Raw genomic sequence first — 22,300 nt, forward strand, 5'->3', positions numbered from 1 at the left:
TTCACTCATTCCTTTCGATTTTCTGGTTCATGTGCTGGTTGTTTAAAAATGCCTAGAATGAGGTACCTTACATTAGAAGAAGCCCTTCAAAGATTTTTTGATGAAGAAACAAATGATGATAATGTTAATAATGACCAGAATGAAACTGATATTGTTGTTGTTCCCCCAGAAATTGCAGAGGTTAGTGACGAAGAAGAAAGGAATGGCAATGTTTTAAATAATGATAATGATATTTTACCAAATGATACTGCTGAGGAAGTTGAAATTCACCTAAGAAGTAAGTTTCAGCCTTCTAAAAGCAGTTATAATCATACTAAAAAGTTTAAAAATACACTTAGTGTGGCATTATACACTTAGTGTGGATATATGTATATATACGTCTCTGTACACATATACATATACAGTACAAAGTCTTTTATCCGGAAATCCATTATCCGGAATGATCTATAATCCGGACCTCAAAGCTACAAACTTTCTGCCCATGTGTAGCATTTACGCATGTGCATATGCGTTTATGCATGCACGTTTAATGTATAACGGACGGTATAAGCTAGGCTAAAATTATCTAATTATCTATTTCAGTTAATGTTGCATATTGTGTTGTTCCTTAATCTTCTAATTGGATCCGGCTTATTATTTTTTGCAGACTGATAGAGCAATTTTATAAAAAGTAAGCTTGAACTTTCGATTATGTCAAAAAGAGTTTCGGATTCTGGAGCTGCCAAAGGATCTACAAAGTGAAAGCATGTTTCGATGTCCATCAAACAAAAAGTGGAATTGCTGCAGAAAAATGGATAAAGGTGTGAAGAAAGTGACAGAGACATTAGTGAAAATGAAAAAATTTCGATTGACAAGTTAGTCGGTATTCTCTACACAGCAATTACAGGACTTGAACAGCGGAACTGAACAAGAAATTATAGCTATTTATAGAATTAAGGAAAAAGTATTAGCAAAAAAAAAAAAAAAAAGAAGCAACTTAAACAACTTGCATTGAAAGAAATGTTTAATAAAGTAAACAAATAAATATTAAACTTTTTTTTTTTTTTTTTTGTAAATTTTAATACCCTTTAGATAATAATTGCTCTTTATTTCTTAAATTACGGTTTCATATTTTTAATTTTATAAATTCTGCATGCCATCTTACCAGATTTAAATTGATGATCTATAATCCGGAATCGCTGAAGTCCCGACGAGTCCTGATTAAAGACTTTGTACTGTATATATATGTACATCCATTCTGTTACCCAGCTTGATGTATATATATATATACATCCATTCTGTTACCCAGCTTGATGAGCTCAGTTTTCTCATTATGTGTGAGTAAATTGTGACTTTAAAAGTGATTAAATGATGTTGTTAAGCTTTTCATGCACTTTAGTTAATTTGCATACAATAGTTGGAGAATTATCAACAATTTAAAAGTTTAAGTATTGCTAAGCCTAATAAGGCTGCCATTTGTTTGCATTTTAAACTCTTAGTAGAATAGTGAATTAGCTCAGTTTGCACACAATCTTCAGTGTCTTTTTGCTGAGTGGGACCAAAAGTAAACTTTCAGTTTTATGCACTGAAAAATTTGTTTTTGTGCCCACTGATTGAATCGCTTGTTTTTGCGCAGAAACTTACATTTTAATTGTAAAAGAATTATTTTTAACTGTATTTGGTGTTTTAGTTTTTCTGTATTTTACAATTTTTAATGAAGATGCTTTGAATTTTTATGTATTTTTGCCATGTCACAAAGTGAGAATTGAATTAATTGAATGAATAATATATCTGTTGAATATATCATTCTGAGAAATATATCATTTAAACTTATTTCCTTGAAATTGAAGGAAATGGAAATAAGTTTAAATGAAATGCAGCAAAAAATGTGTATAATTTAATAGCACGTACATGGAAGTCATGTGGTGTCCACATCAAATATTGTATTTTTCATTATTGCTACTGCTTGTTGCTTCTGTCCTCATGCAAATGGATTAGGTTTTGAACTAATTTTTACTTTGTATTTTTCATTTATATATATATTGTGTGTGTGCATATGAATGTGTAATATATGCAGGATGGTGTGTGGGAGCGGAAGATTTTGAATTGCATTGTACACAGTCATTGTTAAATATAGCAACAGTAAGACGATAATGGCTAATCTTTGGAATATGGTAACAGGTAGTTTGGCGAAATTTTGGTAAGGCGATAAAGGTTACTAGCTAGGACTTTAGCAGTGTACATTGATAAAGTCAAGAGTGTGCGCAATGCCATTTTTGTGAAATTCTGGGAAGTTTTTTTAAGTGATAATAGGTTGACGTGTGTATTAATACCGTATATATGCAATTCTGCACAATTGATTCTGCACTTTCTCCCAATTTCGCACCTAATCTTCATCATGATTAAGCACTTTTGTTCCATAAAAGTTTTAGCATAAGCATAATTCGGCTAGTAGATTGCTGGAAAAAAAATGTTGAGTTAAAAAAAAAAAAAAAAAAATGCCTTTATTTTGTGAAAACAAAATGGCGTCCAAAAAAAAACTAGCAGGTTGCTGTAGCAGGGTTGGTCGCCAAATGTTTGCCAAACAATCGCCAAGTTACCATAATCCAAAGATTAACTACCATGATAATGTAGTATATATAGTATAGTGGCATTTCATCGTGATTTCATGGTGAACAGCATATTACAAAAACAATGATAGTTTTAAAACTGCACTACATCACTTTCCTTGTTCTTTTTAGTTGCCCTGTTATGATACGGGGTCCTCGGCTCAGACTGTGAAGCAATGGGTGTGCAATAGGGTCAGCGTTGAAACATCAAGGAACAAGAAAAACAGTACAAACTCAAGAGATTATCCAAGCAGTAACTGTAGCGATTGAGCAAAGTCTGCTGTGAATGAATCTCAGCATTCAGCAAGACAGAGCTACAGTTTACACAGCGAGGATGTCGATTATCACCTTAGACTCTTTTGGTAGACATATCATGTCCAGGAATGACAATATGACCTGGCCTGTAAGATTGTCTGATTTGACAGTGTGTGATTTCTTTTTATGGGGCCATTTAAAGCATTGTGTATTCACTAGTCGTCCTCTTACACTGGATGAACTCAAAGCTGCAGAAAGTTATGATAAATATCCCTTCATGAATGCATTAATGTTACCTCAAAAAGGTATGCAATTTAAAGGAGCTTACCCCCCCTTCCAAAATGTTTACTTTTGTTTTTATGTCATTGGCATACTTGTACCTTGTTATATCTGTAATTATGAAAGAATGTATATAATATTACTGTGCATTAGGCATTTTCAAAATCTCCCACTCCCCACCCTGTATGTGCAAACATTTTGTGTATGTTCATACTATCCATACATATACACACACATATGTATTACCAAATAGATATAATCACATATGTATCACCCCATATGTATTATCTATACTTAGTATATGAACCTGTGTATATTATACTAAGTATAAGGCATGGTAAAGAGCTGAATTAACTATTTTTCATTGCAAATCTTTGCGCTTCTGATGAAATTTTCATATTTGGATTATTGATTTTGACAAGTTAGATGAAGGAACGAAAAGTCTTACATACATAGGTTCAATCCTGTTGCTTATGCAGTTACATATTACATGTACACTGCGAAAAAAAAGGGGGGGACAGTTCTATATCTCCCATTCTACTGGGCCGATTGATGAAATTCAACTTGCTTTTTTCATGTCTCGAAAGCATGACTTAGGATATGTATTAGATTTATATATAACATTGTTCTAATATAGGTATTTTGACACAAAATCGGACTTTTTCTGAAATAACATACCAGTTGTTTTCATATTTAAATTCTACGACTCAAATTACGCCAAACTACCAAGTTTTGTAAAAATTGCACGAGTAGTTTTTAAAAAATTAGCTCCTCAATCTTAATTGAGTTTGGTATATATTTATTAATCTCTCTTTTTGTTATTAAACTTATTTGATTCTTCCTTTCACATTTCAAAATTTAGGTTCATTCCAAATAAAATTCCAAGTAAAATTTTAGCTCCTCAATCTTAATTGAGTTTGGTATATATTTATTAATCTCTCTTTTTGTTATTAAACTTATTTGATTCTTCCTTTCACATTTCAAAATTTAGGTTCATTCCAAATAAAATTCACCCATTTTTTATGATTTATTTTCAAAATTCGTATTTTTAAATAATTTTTATAAATTTTTCAAAAAAAAATTTGAATTATAATCTATAAAATTTTTACCATCGTCTTAAAGTAGACGTATTTCTAAGCCTACCTGCAAAAAATTACAGTTTTTTTATTCAAAATTTCCGAAGATATTCGTGAATTTATATATTGGTGCGTGCATTTTGAAATTTGGCGTATTTGTTGAAAGCGTAAAACATCAAATGTGGCTTAGACACTTTGATAATTATTTGGAAGTAGAAACGATGCGACTCGTTTTCTCACTCATGCACAATATAAAAAGATAGGAACGAGGTGCCTGTTTTTCCGCTCTGGTATAATGGAAGGGAAAGGAAAATTGGTTGCCACATATTAAGAAATTCGTTAAGTGAATTATTCTTGGCGCAAACTGAAAAAAATTGTGCCAAGATAAATTTTTGAATTTCTCTAACTTTCTCACCAAATTTTACAAAATTTAATATTTAGGCATGATTTAAGTCGTAGAATCAAAATATTGAAAAAAATTTGGTATGTTATTTCAGAAAAAGTCCGGTTTTATGTCAAAATATCTATGTTAGAACAACACTATATATAAATCTAATATTTAGCCTAAGTCGTGCTTTCGAGACGTGCAAAACGCGATTTGAATTTTGTCAATCGGCTCAGTAGAACAGGAGCTATAGAACTGTTCCCCCTTTTTCTTTTCTTTTCTTTTTTTTTTTTTTTTTTGGTGCAGTGTACAAGTTTAATCCTGTTGGAACTGATAATCTTTAACCTTACCTAATTCTTGAATCTGCAGCGAAGTTTCTAGTACTTACGCATTAGAACACCTGCCTTGGCACATTTTGTCATATTTTTTATGCAAAAAAAAAAAAAAAAAATTATAATACTTGCAAATAATTAGTTATGCATATTATTACATACATGTTTTATATCTTAGTTAGGTACTTCTAGTGAAAATTAGTCGACAAATTGGTTTACAAATGATTTTTTGTTTTTTTGCTCTGATTCAAAACATTTGTTCCCCCCAGCAATTTTGTGGTAAAATACTGTATTCCCATGAGAAATTTTTTCACAGTTTCTTCCATTGCAAGCAATTCTCAGAAGTGAGTATTTTAAAACTAAATTCAAGACAAAAAGATTGCATAGTTTCTCCATAAAAACAATTGGAACTGGAGGTTTAGCAAGTAACATTGCCATTTTTTGAATAGACAAAGTCTAATGAAAATGGCCATGCTTGACATTAAAAATTGAAGACTTGGCATGGTCACCTGAGGAATTATTAAGGTCACATGGTCATGGTCACCTGAGGAATTATTAAGCACATGGCCATAGTTAAGAGAGGAATTGTCATGCACATAGTTGCTAGAGTTTTGCACATTCTGAAAATTTGGTGACTTCTACTAAGGTGGATAGTTTATTGAAGAATCTTGTATCAAAATATGATTACATTTCCTTCCATAAATTAGAGTTTAACTATTTTGATTAATTAAGGTATACTACAAGGTTGTGACTTTTTGAGGGTAAAGTTTTTTTGTCATTAAGAACTATGAATTTCTAAGATATTCTAATTTATTGTTTGACATAGCCATTAAACTAGAAATGGTCCCTTGTGACTAAACCTAATAGAGTTGAATTTGAATTTGCTGCCATCATGTTGGTGTGGAGGGATGTGTGTGAAAAAAAAAAAGCAAACATGTTCTTTTTCATGATATTTCTTCTAGTCTTTCAGCTCACTTTGAGCTTCATGATTCAATTGGATTCTGAAGATTATGATTGATTTGAAGCAGATATTCATTGAAATCTAATATAAAATGTATAAATTTGTAGTGTAATAACTATAAATTTTTATAGGGTTTGTTGAAGCCCAGAAGACTATTGAAGCTTTGAAAGAAGAGGTAATTTTTTTACTTTATATAATATTCTTATAAAATTATTTCATGATGTTATTTAAAAATTTGTCCTCGAATAGTTCACATTTCAAAATTTTTCAGTTTATATTCCTAATTATGCAAATTTAAAAAAATCTTTAAAGAAAGTGGTACCATTCTCAATTTAAAATTTCTTTCTTTCTTGGAAGACCTCTGAGGTTTTGAAGGACTTCATTTCTTATTCCATATCTGTCTTCTTTCAGATTTTTCTGAGATGTTATGTTTTTTCATCGAAAGTTTGGTACTTATGTATTATCCCACTGACCGTGAAAGTTGTGAGAGATCTCTCCAAAGTTGTGCCAATATTTCTATGAAAGTCTGAAGGAAGTCTCTTTGTCTAATAAACTGTTAGTTTTTTATCCACATCATGTTTGTGCTACTTAAAATGGCTTTCATCAATTTCTAGTTTTGTTAAGCTCCCCAATTTTACCAGAAGTTCTGTTTAGAATGTTATTAGTGTAAACTTTGCACTGGTAGTCATTCCATTCTGTTACTGTTTTGTTGACCATATTCAGCTGTCCACATTGTCTTCATTAATACGTACTTTTTTATGGTAAATACACACTTTTTTTAATGGTAGGATCTCATAACTTTGAAAATAATCTGGTGTTTGCTGTGTTATTCAAGACAGGTTCCAAATTTTAATCCTTTCCCCCCCCCCAAAAAAAAAATGCAAGAGAAAAAATACAGTAATAACAATTAATTTGTATGCTTGTTCGTAAAAACAAAAAATGGTTTATTGAGAATTAATTACATCAGAGAAAGTGCAGATGTTATGAATGATGTGCAGATGTTGTTACATCATGCTTATTCATAATTCGCACTGCTCGCATGTTCGATGAGATAATGTGTAGGTATCAAGAGGTTTGTTGTAAATGGTATTGGAACTGCTATGGCTGTTTTTCTAATTGCCTTCAAATTCTACTGTCTTTTTATGATAGGATGTGGGATTTAGAGACACTGTAGTTGCAAAGTAATGAAATGGATATTCAAATTATTTTATTTTCATTGTTCTAAAGTTAACAGAGATATTTAATGTCTGTGAGATCGTTTTTAAAATTCTTCAAGCAATTGCCTGAATTGAATTATCATTATGATTCATTTTGTAGTATAATAAACGTACTAGAATTATTGAAATTTAATGAAGCTTCCACTTGTATCTAATGGCAGTAACAGCTATCAAATCTGTGCTGTAAAATATGTGTATGTTATTAATGATAATAAATATGTTTGCATTTTAGGCTGAAATAGCTGAAAGAAAGCTGATTAAAGCTAAAAGAACATTAAATTACACAACCAAGGAATGGTCTTCTCTTGAAACAGCTCCTAAGACACTGGTTCCCACTTTAAATCAAGACAAAGAACAGCAAAAGGAAAATGATGGTTTTGCTTTTGTAAAGGTTAGACCTTTCTTTCTATTACAGTAATATGCAATGCTTTAAATTTATACTTAAAGTATTTTGTAAGAAATTTTCAAAAGTTTTTAATTTTTAGATAATTGTAATTTTTTTGGAATGGAGAATTTTATTACTTTTGGCCGGTTATCAAATCATTTGGTGCTTTCTAATTATCCACAACCCGCTCTTGAAAATTTTTTCCCAAGCTAACATGCAAAAGGCAACGGCCATTTCCAAAATGATGATGCATTAAGAATTCTATAAAAGGGCAGCAAGTCAATGAAATTTTTAAAAAAGCAAGGAGCGTCCATAATTAAACACTTATCTTTTTTAAAGAAATCCTTATGTAATTTTTTTGTTGTTTTCCCTATGTACTCAGCAGTCTGGTTTCACTTAAAAGAACTGCATGAATTTGGCACTGCACACTCTGCTCTCCCTTTATACACAGCAATCTATTTCTGCTTTAAAAAAAATTAATCTTGCCTAAAATCAGTATTTTGCATGAAAATTACATTTTTCTTGAAAATTTTTCCCATTGCATTTTTCCAGAAAATTTGATTATATAAGAAGTACACTCTCATTGATTATGAACTGATGGGCAAAACGTCATATTTCCGATGAAATGCAGTACAGTCAAATACCGAAAATCCGCCAACCTGAAATCCGCATTGCCTCTCAAAATATAAACATTTAGTTTATAGGTTCTGGTAACTGCAACATTGAGTACGAAATATCAAAGAAAAAATACTTGCCGAATAATGGCATCATAATTACCGAATAATAATGAGTCATAATGGAAATACCAAATTATTGACATCATGATAAAAGTTTTCCTCCCGCTAAGCTGCATCGAGGTAAGAAAGCAGACGATTCACTCAACTCTTCTTTCAAGTTCACGATTCATGTTGTTGTATTTTCTGAGCTTTGTTATTTCCCGAGATTATTTAGTGCTGCCTTTTTTTTCAATCCGTATATTTTGTGGATAAATTAAGAATATTTTAAATTTCAGCCCTTTTTAATACAATTACAGATAAGAAACGCAATCATGGTTTTACTGCTTGCAACATTGAAAAACATAAACACGTTGCATTGACGGTAATGCAAAAAGTGCAAATTCTGCAAAAGATGGAGACAGATGCATTTTATAGCAGAATCGTATGGAATTGCGATACGATTGTGTATGATATACAGAAAAAGAAAGAAAAGCTGTTGAAATTTTACAGCAACAGTGATTCTAACACTGGAATCCAAAACCGGAAATCTTTGCATGAGGCGAAATTGGCAAACCTCGATGCTGTGTACATATAGTACAATGAATAATATAATCAATTTATATATGTAATAATAATTTAATGCATATAATAATGTGTATAATTGCAATAATGTGTATAATAATTTAATTAAATGTATCTAATATGCCTTATTTATTTTGTACTTTTAGTCTGAATATTATGATTTATCTTCTCTGTCTTGAAATCTGCAAAATCCTAAAATCCGCACAACCTCTGGTCTCAAGCTTTGCAGATTTCTGGACTTCTACTGCACTTTATTTTTTTATCAGCCAGCAGCCTCCACAGTTCCTTCACAGTTTGTTAAAAGGAAAAAATGTACTAAAGCCAAAAACAAACAATAGACCACTGAATTTGGAGGGCTGCTCTTGTGCATACATGGGTTGCCATGTAAATATAATTTGGCAACGTAATGGGTTGCCACATCACTAAATTAATAATATTATGCTTTGCTTGATTTCAAGGGGTTTTCAGATAATCAGAAAGAAACAAATATTTATGTTTCAAAATGCAGGCTGGCTAAGATTTAATAATATTCTTGAGTTAATGATTTTTTCATTAGTCTAACCAAAATATAGAAAATCAATGTAAAATTATGCTGTATTAAAGATTTTCTGGTACTTTCAACTCCTCGCTTCCCTCCTGTTGTTGGCGACTAATTTTCTACCAAGCTAATATGTGAAGGATAACATCTATTTTCAAACTAGCGACTCGCTAAAAATTCTGTAAAAAAGTAATCAATTAATAAAATTAACAAAACAGGAAGCACTCATAATAAAATACTTATTATTTCCAAGAAATCCTAATGTAGTTTTTTTTGGACTGTTCTTCCCATGTACACAGTGATTTGTTTTCAATTAAGAAATATCAGATAGCTCAAATTTGGTATTGTATATGCTGTTGCTTTTCCCATGTACATACCCTCGCTCCCAAGAGAGGTCAACACAAAGAACTCTGAGAAACTACTCCCTAGGATCTGTACATAGCAAGTATTGGCCACAGAGAAATAAAATCATGAGCCTGGTGGTTCCCTGTAACCTGTGGGTGTAACCAGGTATGACTTAACCTGGTGGGCTCGATTTAACTTGCGTGGCCCGTAGGTCAAGGTGGAATAGCCCTGTGTTAGTTCCATAGTGGGTATCAGGCATCCCACATAGTTCTGAAGTGTACCTTGATGACCAGTCAGATTTTCAGGTGTACGTATTCGCCACCACTGTGAAACCTGTGAACCAGAAGTGGTGATCCTGCAGGCCCAGGGGGTAGCAGTGGTTATAGAGAAACTTTTAAAGTCTGCCGCCTCAAACTGGGGTCCCATGGAAGTTGCATGATTAGCGTACAACTCACCTCTTGGGGAACTAAAGCTGGCGACCCACCTCCTGCCTGATATAGGGGCCTCTCAGTTGGGATCAATCCATGTAGTGTCAAACAGATGGAGCACAAAAGACAAACATTATGATCCCATGTACATAGTTATCTGTTTTAGTTTTAAAAAAATAATTGGAGAAAATAACAAATTTGGCTTCCCACATTCTAACAATTTATCTGCAATTTTTGACATTGCATTTACATGAAATGTCACCATTTAAGAACCAGCAACTTCATGAAATATGAATATTTGCATTCTCAACTATTGGGCAAAATGCAGTGTTTTCTGTTTCATCAGCTGGCAAATTATGTAGTCCGAAATTCGGACTTGTCGGGACTTCGGCGATTCTGGATTTGGGATTTTTCCGGATATTAGATCATCAATTTAAATCTAGTAAGATGGCATGTAGAAATAATAAAATTAAAAATATGAAATCGTAATTTATGAAATAGTGAAGTATTTATGATTTACAGAGTATCAAAATTTACAAAAAAAAAGTTTAATATTTATTTGTTTACCTTATTAGACATTTCTTTCAATGTAAGTTGCTTTGTTTTTAGTGGTAATACTTTCTCTTATATTCTGTTAAACAGACATAATCTCTTGTTTAGTTACATTGTTGAAGTCCTGTAACTGCTGTTTCGAGAATTCGGACTAACTTGTTAATTGAAATTTTCTCGTTATCAGTAACTTCTCTGTCACTTTTTTCAGTATCAGTAGCAGTATTTTCTGAATTTAGAACCATACAACAGATTTTGTCGTTAGTTAATTGATTGATGATTGGGGCATTGTCATCACAATGAAGAACTTTTTTTATATCATCTTCCTTTATTACCACTTCTCCATATTTCTTTATAAAATCCGTTAATTGGAAAATTTCACCTTTGTTTTGCGATATCCGAAAACCTTTAATAAAATTAGCGGCTTTCACTGTACATATTTGGCAATGTATTATGAGCTTGGGGACTAATGACAAGTTGTTCTGTTAAATTTTATCTTGCTTCTATTGCACAATTAAGCCTGATTGTATTAGTTTAGTTATTTATTATACTTATGTCTATTTCTTGCACATGCTTAAGGCTTATCAGAGTTCTGAATAAATAAATTCCCACTTAAGCCTTATTGAAGGCCGGCACTAGATATCATACAGCCTGATGCAATTTCTGTGGGTCCTAAATTCTGCGGCCGTACGAGCCCTGGCGCTGGTTCTGGGTTTATGTGAATAACAAATCAGTTATTCGCAATTCAAATAGCCCTAAATATAATCTTTTGGTCTATGAGTATCGTTAACAAAATCTATTTTTAGAAAAACTTCTCCTCGTCAACATTTTGTAGTGCATTTAACTTAAATCTATAATCATCGCCAAGCATAATGTCAACATAAAAGGTTACCATACTCTTTATTATTCAATTCCTAACATAAAAAAAAAAATTTAGGCATTGCTACATGAGTCATTACTCAAGTTGTCATGTTTTGATAAACATGCAGTGATCAAAAGAAAGTAAAATAAATAATGATTCACCAGGTTGGCGTCAGATCAACGATGTATCTATGGGGAATGTTTTGGTTTGAGATATGTGCCAAAGCAGATACGCAGCAACTGAGTGAAATTACTGATCGTACAAATTTATGCTAAAATGATTGTTTCTTCAATAACAAGGTATTTTATTTAGTGTCAAAGTGAAATTAAAAATTGGGACTCTCCAGATGTTTTATTATGCGGGGAGGAGGGAATTAAATGCGCATGCATAAAACCTACGAGAAAAATGGTTTTGGTGATTTTGAGGTCCGGATTTTAGATCATTCCGGGTAATGGACGTCCGGATTTTGGATTTTGTACTGTATTTGCTCTGGGTACAGTAAATGGCAGTTTGGTTCTAATTACATTTATTTCAGAATTTATGCCCTTTTTTTATTTTTCAAGTGTTCATTTTACTTTACCATTTCTGTAATTTTAATTTTCCAATTTTGGATCTTTAGTAATATGAGAGTGTACTGTATTTTTTTAAGTAAGATCTCCCTTTTTATTAATTCTAAAATTTGATTAGAAAGCAGTATTTTGGTAAATGCAATTATATAGTGATAAACATAGTATCATACTATATAGATTAATCAGACTGTTCAAGTATAAACTAAATCACACTGATAATTATTGTAAGATTTTCTTTCTCGGAATTTCTGCACAACATAATAAACCTTTAGCTATGTTTTTATTTCTTAACATTCATTCCAAAATGTAAAAAGGATGTTATTTTTGAGTTAGTACAGTAATCTGGTTTATTTTAGTTTAAAAAGGCTTTGTTTCTATATAGAAAAATTTAATTAATTGCTTTAAACTTTTATTGATAATTATGTTGTTATCTTTAATAATGTTAATGATTCTTTAATGGTAACTTTAAGTATAATGTATAATTTAGTTTTCAGGAATAATTTCAGGTGTAAAAATGGCCATATTTTCTGATTATCTGCACCCACACCAAAAAGTCACTAACTCATTGCTGACTTTCGAGAGCATATATAAGCTCATTGGCAACTTATTTTTTTCCAAGCTGATGTACAAAAGACAGCAACCATTTCCAAAATAACAGCACAGTAAGAATTCCATACAAGAGCAATTGATTAATAAAAAAGCAAGAAATATCCATACTAAAGCATTTATTGTTTCCGAGAAATTTTTTTTGCACCTTAGTTCTTTTTGTATGCACAGCAATATGCTGTTTTTGCTTAAAGAAATGCCAGAAAATTATGCAAACTTTATATCTGTGCAATTCAGCATTGTGTAGCAGCCAAAACAGATAACCTAGGTTGCCACATAAATACTTCTTTGCGACACTGTGAATTATTACATAACAATTTTGGGAACTTCCTGTTTTTCCTTACAAGTACCTTTTTGCAGCTTTTTCCGAAAAGGCTGCAGATAATCAGAAAGCACCAAAATGTAAACTGGAGATAATTAAAAGTAGTTTCACAGTATTCATAATTTACATAATTAATGATTAGATGTGATGAAGAAAAATGAAAAGTCAGTCAGAGAACTGCTTCTGTTCAGAAAATGAGATGGACATTAACTTTCTTTTAGTGCATTTTCAAGAAATTTAACTTTTCTTTCATTGCTTATATAACATTTTTGATTTTCATTAATAAGCATTTCTAATCTTATTTCAAAGTGTTGTTTATTGCATGTGAATTCTAAGTAAAATTTTAAAAAAGGTGTGGGTTGAAAATTAAAGATAATGTTTTACTCACTGATATTAGAAAAATGTTAATTGAACGCCTTCAGTGAATGAAGTTAGCATATTTAGAGCTATGATGCAAACTGATAAACAAAACAGAAGAAAAAAATTTCCACCCGCTCAATGGTGGGCACTAGCCATTGTATACATTGGCCGCTACTTTTAGGCCGGAAGCAAGGGTCACATTATTATGGAGATAACCAATAAGTGGGTCACCACTTTCTCCTATGAAGGCACAGATAATTTACATCCATGTCTTCTCCAGGATTTAAACCTGAGGTTCGGTATGACAGTCAGATCTTTTAACCACTTTCGCATCTGGGCAGCAAATAAACAAAAACTTTTTACTTAGCAATTATCTCAGCTCATATAAAAACTTTTTATCTCTGCGCAGAATTGTGTATTGGAAATTCTAAAGATAGGCTCATTTTAAAATTATTTTGCGACGTTGCTGTTGAACTGAATTTTATGGTTTAAGTGCAAAGAACATGATATTTAATAAGTAAAGGTAACACACAAAACGTTTAAAAAATGGCCCTTTGGATGTAATTTAAAATCTGAAACATTTCAGTTTTTTTTTTTTTTTTTTTTTTTTTTTTTTTTAACATTTTAGCAACTAAATGTGTAATTAACCGAAAAAGTTTAACTTTCAGAATTAGCTGCGGATGGAACCAGAAGTTATTGCTATCTTTTAAGAGTTTTGCAGAACTAACAAAATGTCAGTAAAAGAATTCTTGGTACCAGATATTTCACTTAGACTCCTCTCCTTATACAGGAGGTGTTTTTAAGAAAGCAAGATATGTTTATAATAAACTGCTACTAGTTGTTTGTCAAACTCACTCAGAGGCTGATGAAAATTTTATAGTCTATGAATTTGTAGACATGCAGTACTGCAAGGAAGTGCTCACAAACAATCTTTAATGTAATGTACTGTTCAAATATTTTCAGTGATCAAACTCTGTAATCATATTTAGAGCAATCTTAATACTGTAAGAGCTAACTGTATAAAAATTATTAATGTTTGAAAGTGTGTTTATGTTAATTATGAAGATCTTTTCATTTATTTTAGGAAAAAATAATATTAGATCTGCCATCAAAGGAAAACAGTTCAAAAAAATATCAAATTTTAACAGGTAATTAATTATATTTCAATTTTTGTATTATTAATTTTTTATTGTATTAGATTTACATTTAGATTATATATCTGAAAACACATCTGATATGCTGAATATTGAAATGAAAATTCCTGGCATCTCCAACGTGAAGCATAATGTTCAGTGCTATAAAAAAAAGTACTCCGTGTGATTTTGAATAAATACAGTCAAAAGTCGTTAATTCGGACACCTATAATCCGGAATGATCTATAATCCGGACCTCAAAGCTTCAAACTTTTTGCACATGCGTCGCGTTGACGCACGCGCGTAAGGCCTTTACGGCTGAGAATATGCTTGTGCGCATGCGCAAATTACGTTTACGAGTGCGCGTTTAATGTATAACGGACGGTAAAAGCTAAAGCTAAAATTATTTAATTATCTATTTCAGTTAATGTTGCAGATTGCGTTGTTTTTTAATCTTCGAATTGGATCCGGCTTATTATTTTTTGCAGAAGGTTAGAGCAATTTTTTAAAAGTAAGCTTGAACTTTCGATTATGTCAAATAGAATTTCTGATATATATTTATTAATATGTAAATGATCTACAAAGCGAAAGTATGTTTTGAAGTTCATTAAACAAAAAGTGAAATTGCTACAAAAAATGGATAAAGGCATATCCTTTGTTTATCTTTGTTGGCAGTGGTGATAAAGGCAAAGCATGTTTTGCTTCCCTTAAATAAAGCTAAGACTAAACTAAATAAAATTCTTGCTTTATTCCGTAAATAAAATAAAAAAAGCTAACACTGTAGCCTTTACATTTTAAAATCATTTGATTGAAAGCAAGATTGAAAGCAAACTACCATAATGCTAACTGATAATGACACAAGAGAACAAGAACACACAAGATTCGCCGATCTTGACGTCATCGGCCAATCAGCGGCAACCACGTTAGCTTACCACCGATCGACCTCCAATCAAAATTTCCATGTGGAAAACTAAAGCCAACAAATGGCCCTCTTTTCCCCATGCAAAGACAAAAACAAAACTTTCACAGAAGTTCATAGTTCAATTCTATTCTACGAAAACACTTATTGTCTTTAAACACTGAAAACATCTAAACAAAACTTTCCTAAATTAACAGCAGTTGCTGCTTTTGTAAATAAGTCGGCAGTATTTAATTTACTGGTGATAAATTCAAGGTCAAACACTCCATCATTTACTAGTCTTCTAACAAAGTGATATTTTACGTCTATGTGCTTAGTTCGGTGATTTTCTATTGGCGATCTAGAAAAATCAATGGCAGACTTGTTATCACAAAATAATTTACACTCTCTTAAATTAAACTTTAAAATTTCATCTTGTAAGACATTTTTCGTCCACATTAATTCCTTCGCTGCTTCAGATAAAGCGATATACTCCGCTTCCATGGTTGATAAACTTACACAGTTTTGTTTAACAGTTTTCCAGATTACCGGTACTTCATCTAAATATAATATAAATCCTTCCATGGACACGCGGTCATCTCTATTGCTTGCATAATCAGCATCTGAATAACAATATAAATTTAGATGTTTAATCTTCGATAAGTTTAACTGATATAATTTAGTACTATTGAGATAACCAAGCAATTTCAACAATGCTTCCCAATGCCTAATTCCAGGATTCTCCTGAAATTGTGATAAGATATTCACTGCATATGTAATATCAGGCCTTGTCCTGTTAGCTACAAAAACTAAACATCCTAACAGATTTCTAAAGGGTAATGTGTGCATTTCCGCAACTTCTGCACTTGTAGATGGACAATCTAATTTTGTAAGAATAGTGCCCTTAGCTATGGGAAGTGAAGTTATTAGTATCTGGAAATGTTTAAATTTTTCAAAAATTTCTTCGATATATTTTTGCTGATGTATAAAAAACCCATTTTCATTCTCTAAGAATTCAATTCCGAGTAATGTTTTAGTTTTGCCTAATACTTTAAGATCTAAAAACTTACTCAGCTGTGAAATTACTTTATCTATACTATATTTATCTTTACTAAAAATCACAATATCATCTACATATAACAAGAGAATTGCATTTGAACCCTTATAAACACAATTACACCATTGTATTTTCTTAAAATGTAGATTTTCTAAAGTACTTTCAAATTCGCAAAACCATTCACGGCCGCTTTGATGTAGACCGTAAATGGCCTTGTGTAATAAACACATTTTATTTTTCTCTTCGATAAATCCCTCTGGTTGGGTCATATATATTTTCTCATTTAGGTTTGCATATAAATATGCGTTCTTTACATCTAACTGAAAATTACTCCATCCATATAAACATACCAGGATAGTGAAAAATATTCTTATGATTGAAAAATTTACTACAGGACTGTAAACGTCATCAAAATCTTCACCTCTTTTCTGCCTGAATCCCTGTGCTACTAAGCGGGCTTTGTATCTAACCACTTGATTCTTTTCATTTCTTTTTAGTGTATAGACCCATTTGTTTCCTATTATAGTTTTATTTTCTGGTTTTTTTGACTAATTCCCAAATCTTTCTTTTCTTTATTGTCTCGATTTCTTCTTTAATTGCCTTATCCCATTCTTTGGCATTTACTGATTTTCGTGCTTCTTTAAAATTTTGTGGGATAACTATTTCTACAGAATTTGCCTCTTCAGACACAGAGCTAATCTCCTGTTCTACGAAATTAACTTTCCCCGAGTATTCGTTTTTCCACTAAAATCGAACTTATCTTTTTCATATTTAATATTTCTTGCCTCACAATACTTTTCAATATCATTATAGGATCTAAAACGGGTGTCTGTTCCCTCTACATAATAATATATGTCTGTACGTGTTCCATCTGGCCTTTTAACTGCTTTTCTTTGCCAGTTTAAGTCTGATACTTCTTTCAGAGTAGATTTGTCATCTGACAACTTTATTTCTTCTCTAGAAATTTCCTGTTCTTCATCTGATTCTGCTAATAGCTCAGATTCTTCTAGTCTTTTAAATTGATTTCTGTTCCAGGATGCCATTTGCTGCATACAGTTTTTCATCGAACTTCACATTACAGGTTTCTATTAATTTGCGTTCTTCTGGCAGCCATATCCTATAACCCCTAGTTTCCTTCGCATATCCTACCATGATTCCTTCTTTGCACCTCATTTCTAATTTATTCCTAATCTGTTTTGGCACGCCAACATAGGCTTTACAACCAAATACTTTAAAATAAACAACACTGGGTTTTCTATTTAGGAACATTTCATAAGGGGTTTGGTTGCTTTTATGACATACTCTGTTCCATGTATGTACGAAACAGCCAAGAGCTTCTGCCCACCATTCTTTTCCCATTTTACCATCATTAAGCATAGCTTTAACTGCGTCTAATGCCGTTCGGTTAAAACGTTCACACACACCTTTCTCTTCTGGGGTGTACGCGTTCGTGCGTTCAACACTAATTCCATTTTCGGCTAAGTACCCTTTGAATTGCCTGTTACAGAATTCCCCACCATTATCGGTGCGTATACTTATTAATTTTCTATTCGTCAGTCTTTCCATTTGCCTATGATAATTTTTAAAGTTGTAGAACGATTCGTTTTTATTTTTCATACAATACACTGTTACTAATCTACTATAGTCATCTACAATAGCAAGAAAATATTTACTCCCACCCTTAGATGGAACTGGTAGTGGGCCACAAACGTCTAAATAAACCAACTGCAATGGTTTATCCGATCTCTTCGGAACAGATTTAAAAGTTATTCTACTAGATTTAGCAACAATACACGATTTACACCTCTCTATTGGTTTTTCAATTTCTGGTAACCCTTTCACGCTTTGATTCTTACTAGTTTGCTTAATATAATCAAAATTTACGTGGCTAAATCTCCGATGCCATAGCATTGCATCGTCTACTTTATTTAACTTTCCAATTTCTGTACCGTAACCAGCTTCCCTTTTACCTGTTGCATATCTAAATGGTTTTACGTGATAAAGTCTGTCATATCGTTTAGCGTAGCATAATCTATCCCAATTATTAAAGTATATCAACATCTTCCCTTTTGAAATCACAAAATGAGCACCAGCCTTTTCTAAGCTTCCTCCCGATAATAAATTTCTTCTTAGATTTGGATTATATAACGCATTATCTAAATCCAATTTATTCGATTGCCTACTTTTACTGCAAATTTGTCAGTACCCTTTCCTAGTACTTTACTTTCACAATTTCCTACAGCTAAAGACATACGTATAAACGCGTGCTAGTGAGAAACTCTGGCTCTCTAACTTTGTCAGTAACTAACTCAGTTCTCTATTTAAGTCAGTAGAACTTTGACTTAAATACCGCTCTTACTCATTTGCATTAAACACAATTCTAAAAACATATTCTGGTAGGAAATTGTAAGCTGAAATCAGGAAGGATAGGAAAGTAGCTTTAACTAAAGATAACTGTTAAAATCTTATAATAAACCTTACAAGGCAACACATCATATTGCCAAAAAGTGTTTATGTTGCACCCCATGGTGTGACCAAAATGTATTGTATGGCAAACCTGGAATCTCTCCCCCAGATGGCTTTCCATTTTTATGAGCATTCTTACCAGTGTGACTGTAGATTATGGTTTCTCATAGGCTAATTCACTGTTTTAGCATAGCAGTGAATTGCATTCTACAGTCTTAGTGATCTTTGGTAAAATCTTGGGCTTAACTTTCTTCATGTACAGAGCATAATGTGACTGACTTGAAAGTATCATGTGCCTCTTTTTCCTTTCTCATTTTTAGATTTTGGTGTCAATATTGTATATGATGCCAAGTTTGTGCATTTTTTTTTTTTTTTTTTTTTTTTTTTTTTTTTTTTTTTTTAAGCAAAAACTGATTGCTGTGTACATGGGAAGAACAACAGCACAAAACGCCAAAAAGTGTACATGTCTTATATAGGAAAAGAAGAATGTAAAAAAATTGGCAGCACTAGACGTTTTGTTGAAATAAATGTGAAGGTACCCAAAGTAATATTCTCTAGTCAGCAAAATGTTTGCGACTTTTCGTTGGGATTGCAGATAATCTCAAAGTATCAAAAATTTTGGAATGACATATCAAATACACATATTGTAAGTAACACTTTTCTCTATTTAATTACTATTTTACTATTTATAAGTCCTAGGTGTGTTATCTATAGTTAGATAATTATTGTATTAAATAATATGGGACAAATAAACAGTCATGGGAATTTTCTAAGGGAAAGGTTTATCAAAAAATTGAAATGCTTGCTCTGATTGATCTGAAGTTGACAGAAAAAGGAAAAGAAAAATCAACTTTTCACTGCATCTCAACCGTTCTTCCCCAGACAGAGAGAAAACATTAATAAGAAAAGAAATAAAAATCTCATACATAGGAATCAGAGTCTGTAACATTTTTACCAGTTTATCATCAGTACCAGCTAATATTCAAGAAAAGATTTTTTTCTCTTAAGGAATAACTTGCTAATTAAGAACATTTTTTTTTTTTTAAATGTCCATATAAAAGTTTAAATTTTATATATTTTACTATGCCAATCATGTAATCAAAAATTATATAATTTGAAAGAGTACTAATTAATACATTTCTTCTACTAAGGTCATGAACTTATCATTCAAGATTTTTGGTCAATGCGGTCTTTTAAAACACCTTATGTATGAATACATGTTATTTTCAAGCGCAAAAGTACCTCCACTGTAACGTGAAATACCTTGTGAATATTTTGTATTGTCTAATATAAGGAAGCAAGACAAACTCATATTTCTACTTTTTCCCAAAATGGTTCACTTTTTGTTGCTATTTTTAGAGGACATTACAGTTCTTCATAATCCAACTTCATCATGTTTTACTGAAGTAAGAATGTCAGTGATACTGAATTAATGTCTGTTTTGAGCATGAATAATACACATAGAGTTTCCAGAGATATGCAACCTTTCTATCATGTCTGATAACAATTAGAGAATTCATGTAACTGTATCTGCCGGTTTTATAAGATGCACTTTTTTTCCTTTGAAAATAGGTCTGAAAAACAGAGTGCGTTTTATACGTCGATACTCAGTTTTTGATTACATTCATTTCTTCTGGAAATTTCCTGTGTTGAGTTATGCAATTTTTTTTCGTGCTCCCTTGCAGAGTGGGGCAATATTAGTTACGTAGAGTTCAGTGAATGTGTATGTGCTATAATCGATTATCACAGCTGAGTTTGCTTAAACTTTCCAATTTTTTGAATGACTTTTAAGTTTGTGAAATTTCTACTGTTCAATTTTCTGAAATTTATTGATAAGTTATGGCTCAAAAACAATGCAGGTATTGCTATAACATAGCATACAAGCTATGTGTGATTGCATATGCTAAAAACATGTAAACAGGACTGCAAAGAGACATTTCGGGCCACCCTCAACTGAGAAAATGATTAGAACTTGATGGAATCAGGAAGAGGATCTAAAAAAGGCAACTGATAGATTGGGTATTTGCAAAAAGTATTACTTTGTATTTGTATTACTTTATATTTAAAATACCGTAAATTGATTATAATGATCAGTAATAAAGTTTTATCGTTCAAAAATCTGTATAAAAAGGGGATGCGTCTTTTATGCCGGCAAATGTGGTATGTATCAGAGTGACTAGTTCTTTGTATATAAAAGAATAATAATTTTAAAAAGTATTTTATAACACAACTTCACCTGAAAATTATAAAATTTCCAAAACATCTTATTTTAACAATTATTTTATACATAATATAATATTTTGAAAATGGAATGTATTGTGGTTGATTTGCTTGTTTTAGCATTTGTTAGCAAGACTATCAGGCTTAAAACTGATGTGCATTTCATAAATATGAATAACTTATTATGACAGAGGAGAAATATTGTTGACTGAAGTACAAAATTCTATGTAATAATTATTAAAATTTTCTTATTAGTGTATGTCAAACTATGGTAGGATATAAGCATTTTACAAACAAAGAGGGTAAGAAAAAAATCTGAAATCTTTCAGATTTTATATTATGCCCAAGGGGGCGTTTTTTCCATGGGGAATTCAAAGCGGAATTTGAAAAGTGATACAGACATTCAGTGCAAAATACCATTAGACATTATAACATCTTTGCATTGCTATGCCACCAATATAATACCAATAAGAAATATAAAGAAACTTACGCATAAAATACCCATGCTTGAAGATGCACACAATGTGTTATGTTTTTAATGAATCATGTAATCCTTATTTAATAATTAATATTTTTATTTTAAATTGAACTATGTTTTCTTTTCATATATTAATAATGTTTGTAAACTTAGGATAAATATCAATAGTTTGGTATCTCTTTAAAAAATCACAAAAACCAACAACTTGCATAAATAACTTTTACCTTTTCACTTGTAATAAATCACCAAACTGTGACCAAAACATGTCACCAAACTGGTTGCATTAATATATATGTACCTACTAACTGTTATTAATGCTAGGATTCTTTTGCCATAAAAAATTGAAAAAGGATTTTTATTTAAAACTAAATCATTCATAAAAATACAACACAATTAAATAAGTCATAACCATGTGATTGTCTATTGATTGTATGTAACATTGGCTGCATGTTCTTATACCTTGCCATATAATCATATATTAACTTCATGTTGCATTTTTGTTATATATTATTCATTTTGATGAGATTTTCGAATTTGCATTGTTTATTTAAAAATATATTCATTACTTTTTTTGTAAATATAACATCAGCAATCTTTAATTTACCAAGTGATGAGTTAGATGCCATATCATTTTTTCAAGAAAGAGGTCATTTACCTGACAAACAAGTATGTGAAAATGGCTACAACATGGAA

General features: G+C 31.5%; 1 protein-coding gene across 2 annotated transcripts in view; it reads left to right on the forward strand.

Annotated features, from left to right (window-relative positions):
- LOC118199181 (uncharacterized) overlaps positions 1 to 22,300 on the forward strand; it is a 159,257-nt gene that overhangs the window by 1,843 nt on the left and 135,114 nt on the right. Inside the window, exons 3-6 of one of the 2 annotated variants that reach the window (XM_085820950.1) lie at positions 2,721 to 3,148; positions 6,008 to 6,051; positions 7,326 to 7,484; positions 14,440 to 14,503. In XM_085820950.1, coding sequence (XP_085677076.1) covers positions 2,875 to 3,148; positions 6,008 to 6,051; positions 7,326 to 7,484; positions 14,440 to 14,503 — 541 coding nt within the window. In that variant the 5' untranslated portion in view covers positions 2,721 to 2,874. The remainder of the gene's footprint in view (positions 1 to 2,720; positions 3,149 to 6,007; positions 6,052 to 7,325; positions 7,485 to 14,439; positions 14,504 to 22,300) is intronic. The other variant, XM_085820951.1, reaches the window with a different exon arrangement.

Source organism: Stegodyphus dumicola, chromosome 7, assembly GCF_044657685.1.
Source record: "Stegodyphus dumicola isolate Sdum_Otavi_A_Nest chromosome 7, ASM4465768v1".
In the NCBI taxonomy this organism is placed as follows: Eukaryota; Metazoa; Arthropoda; class Arachnida; order Araneae; family Eresidae; genus Stegodyphus; species Stegodyphus dumicola.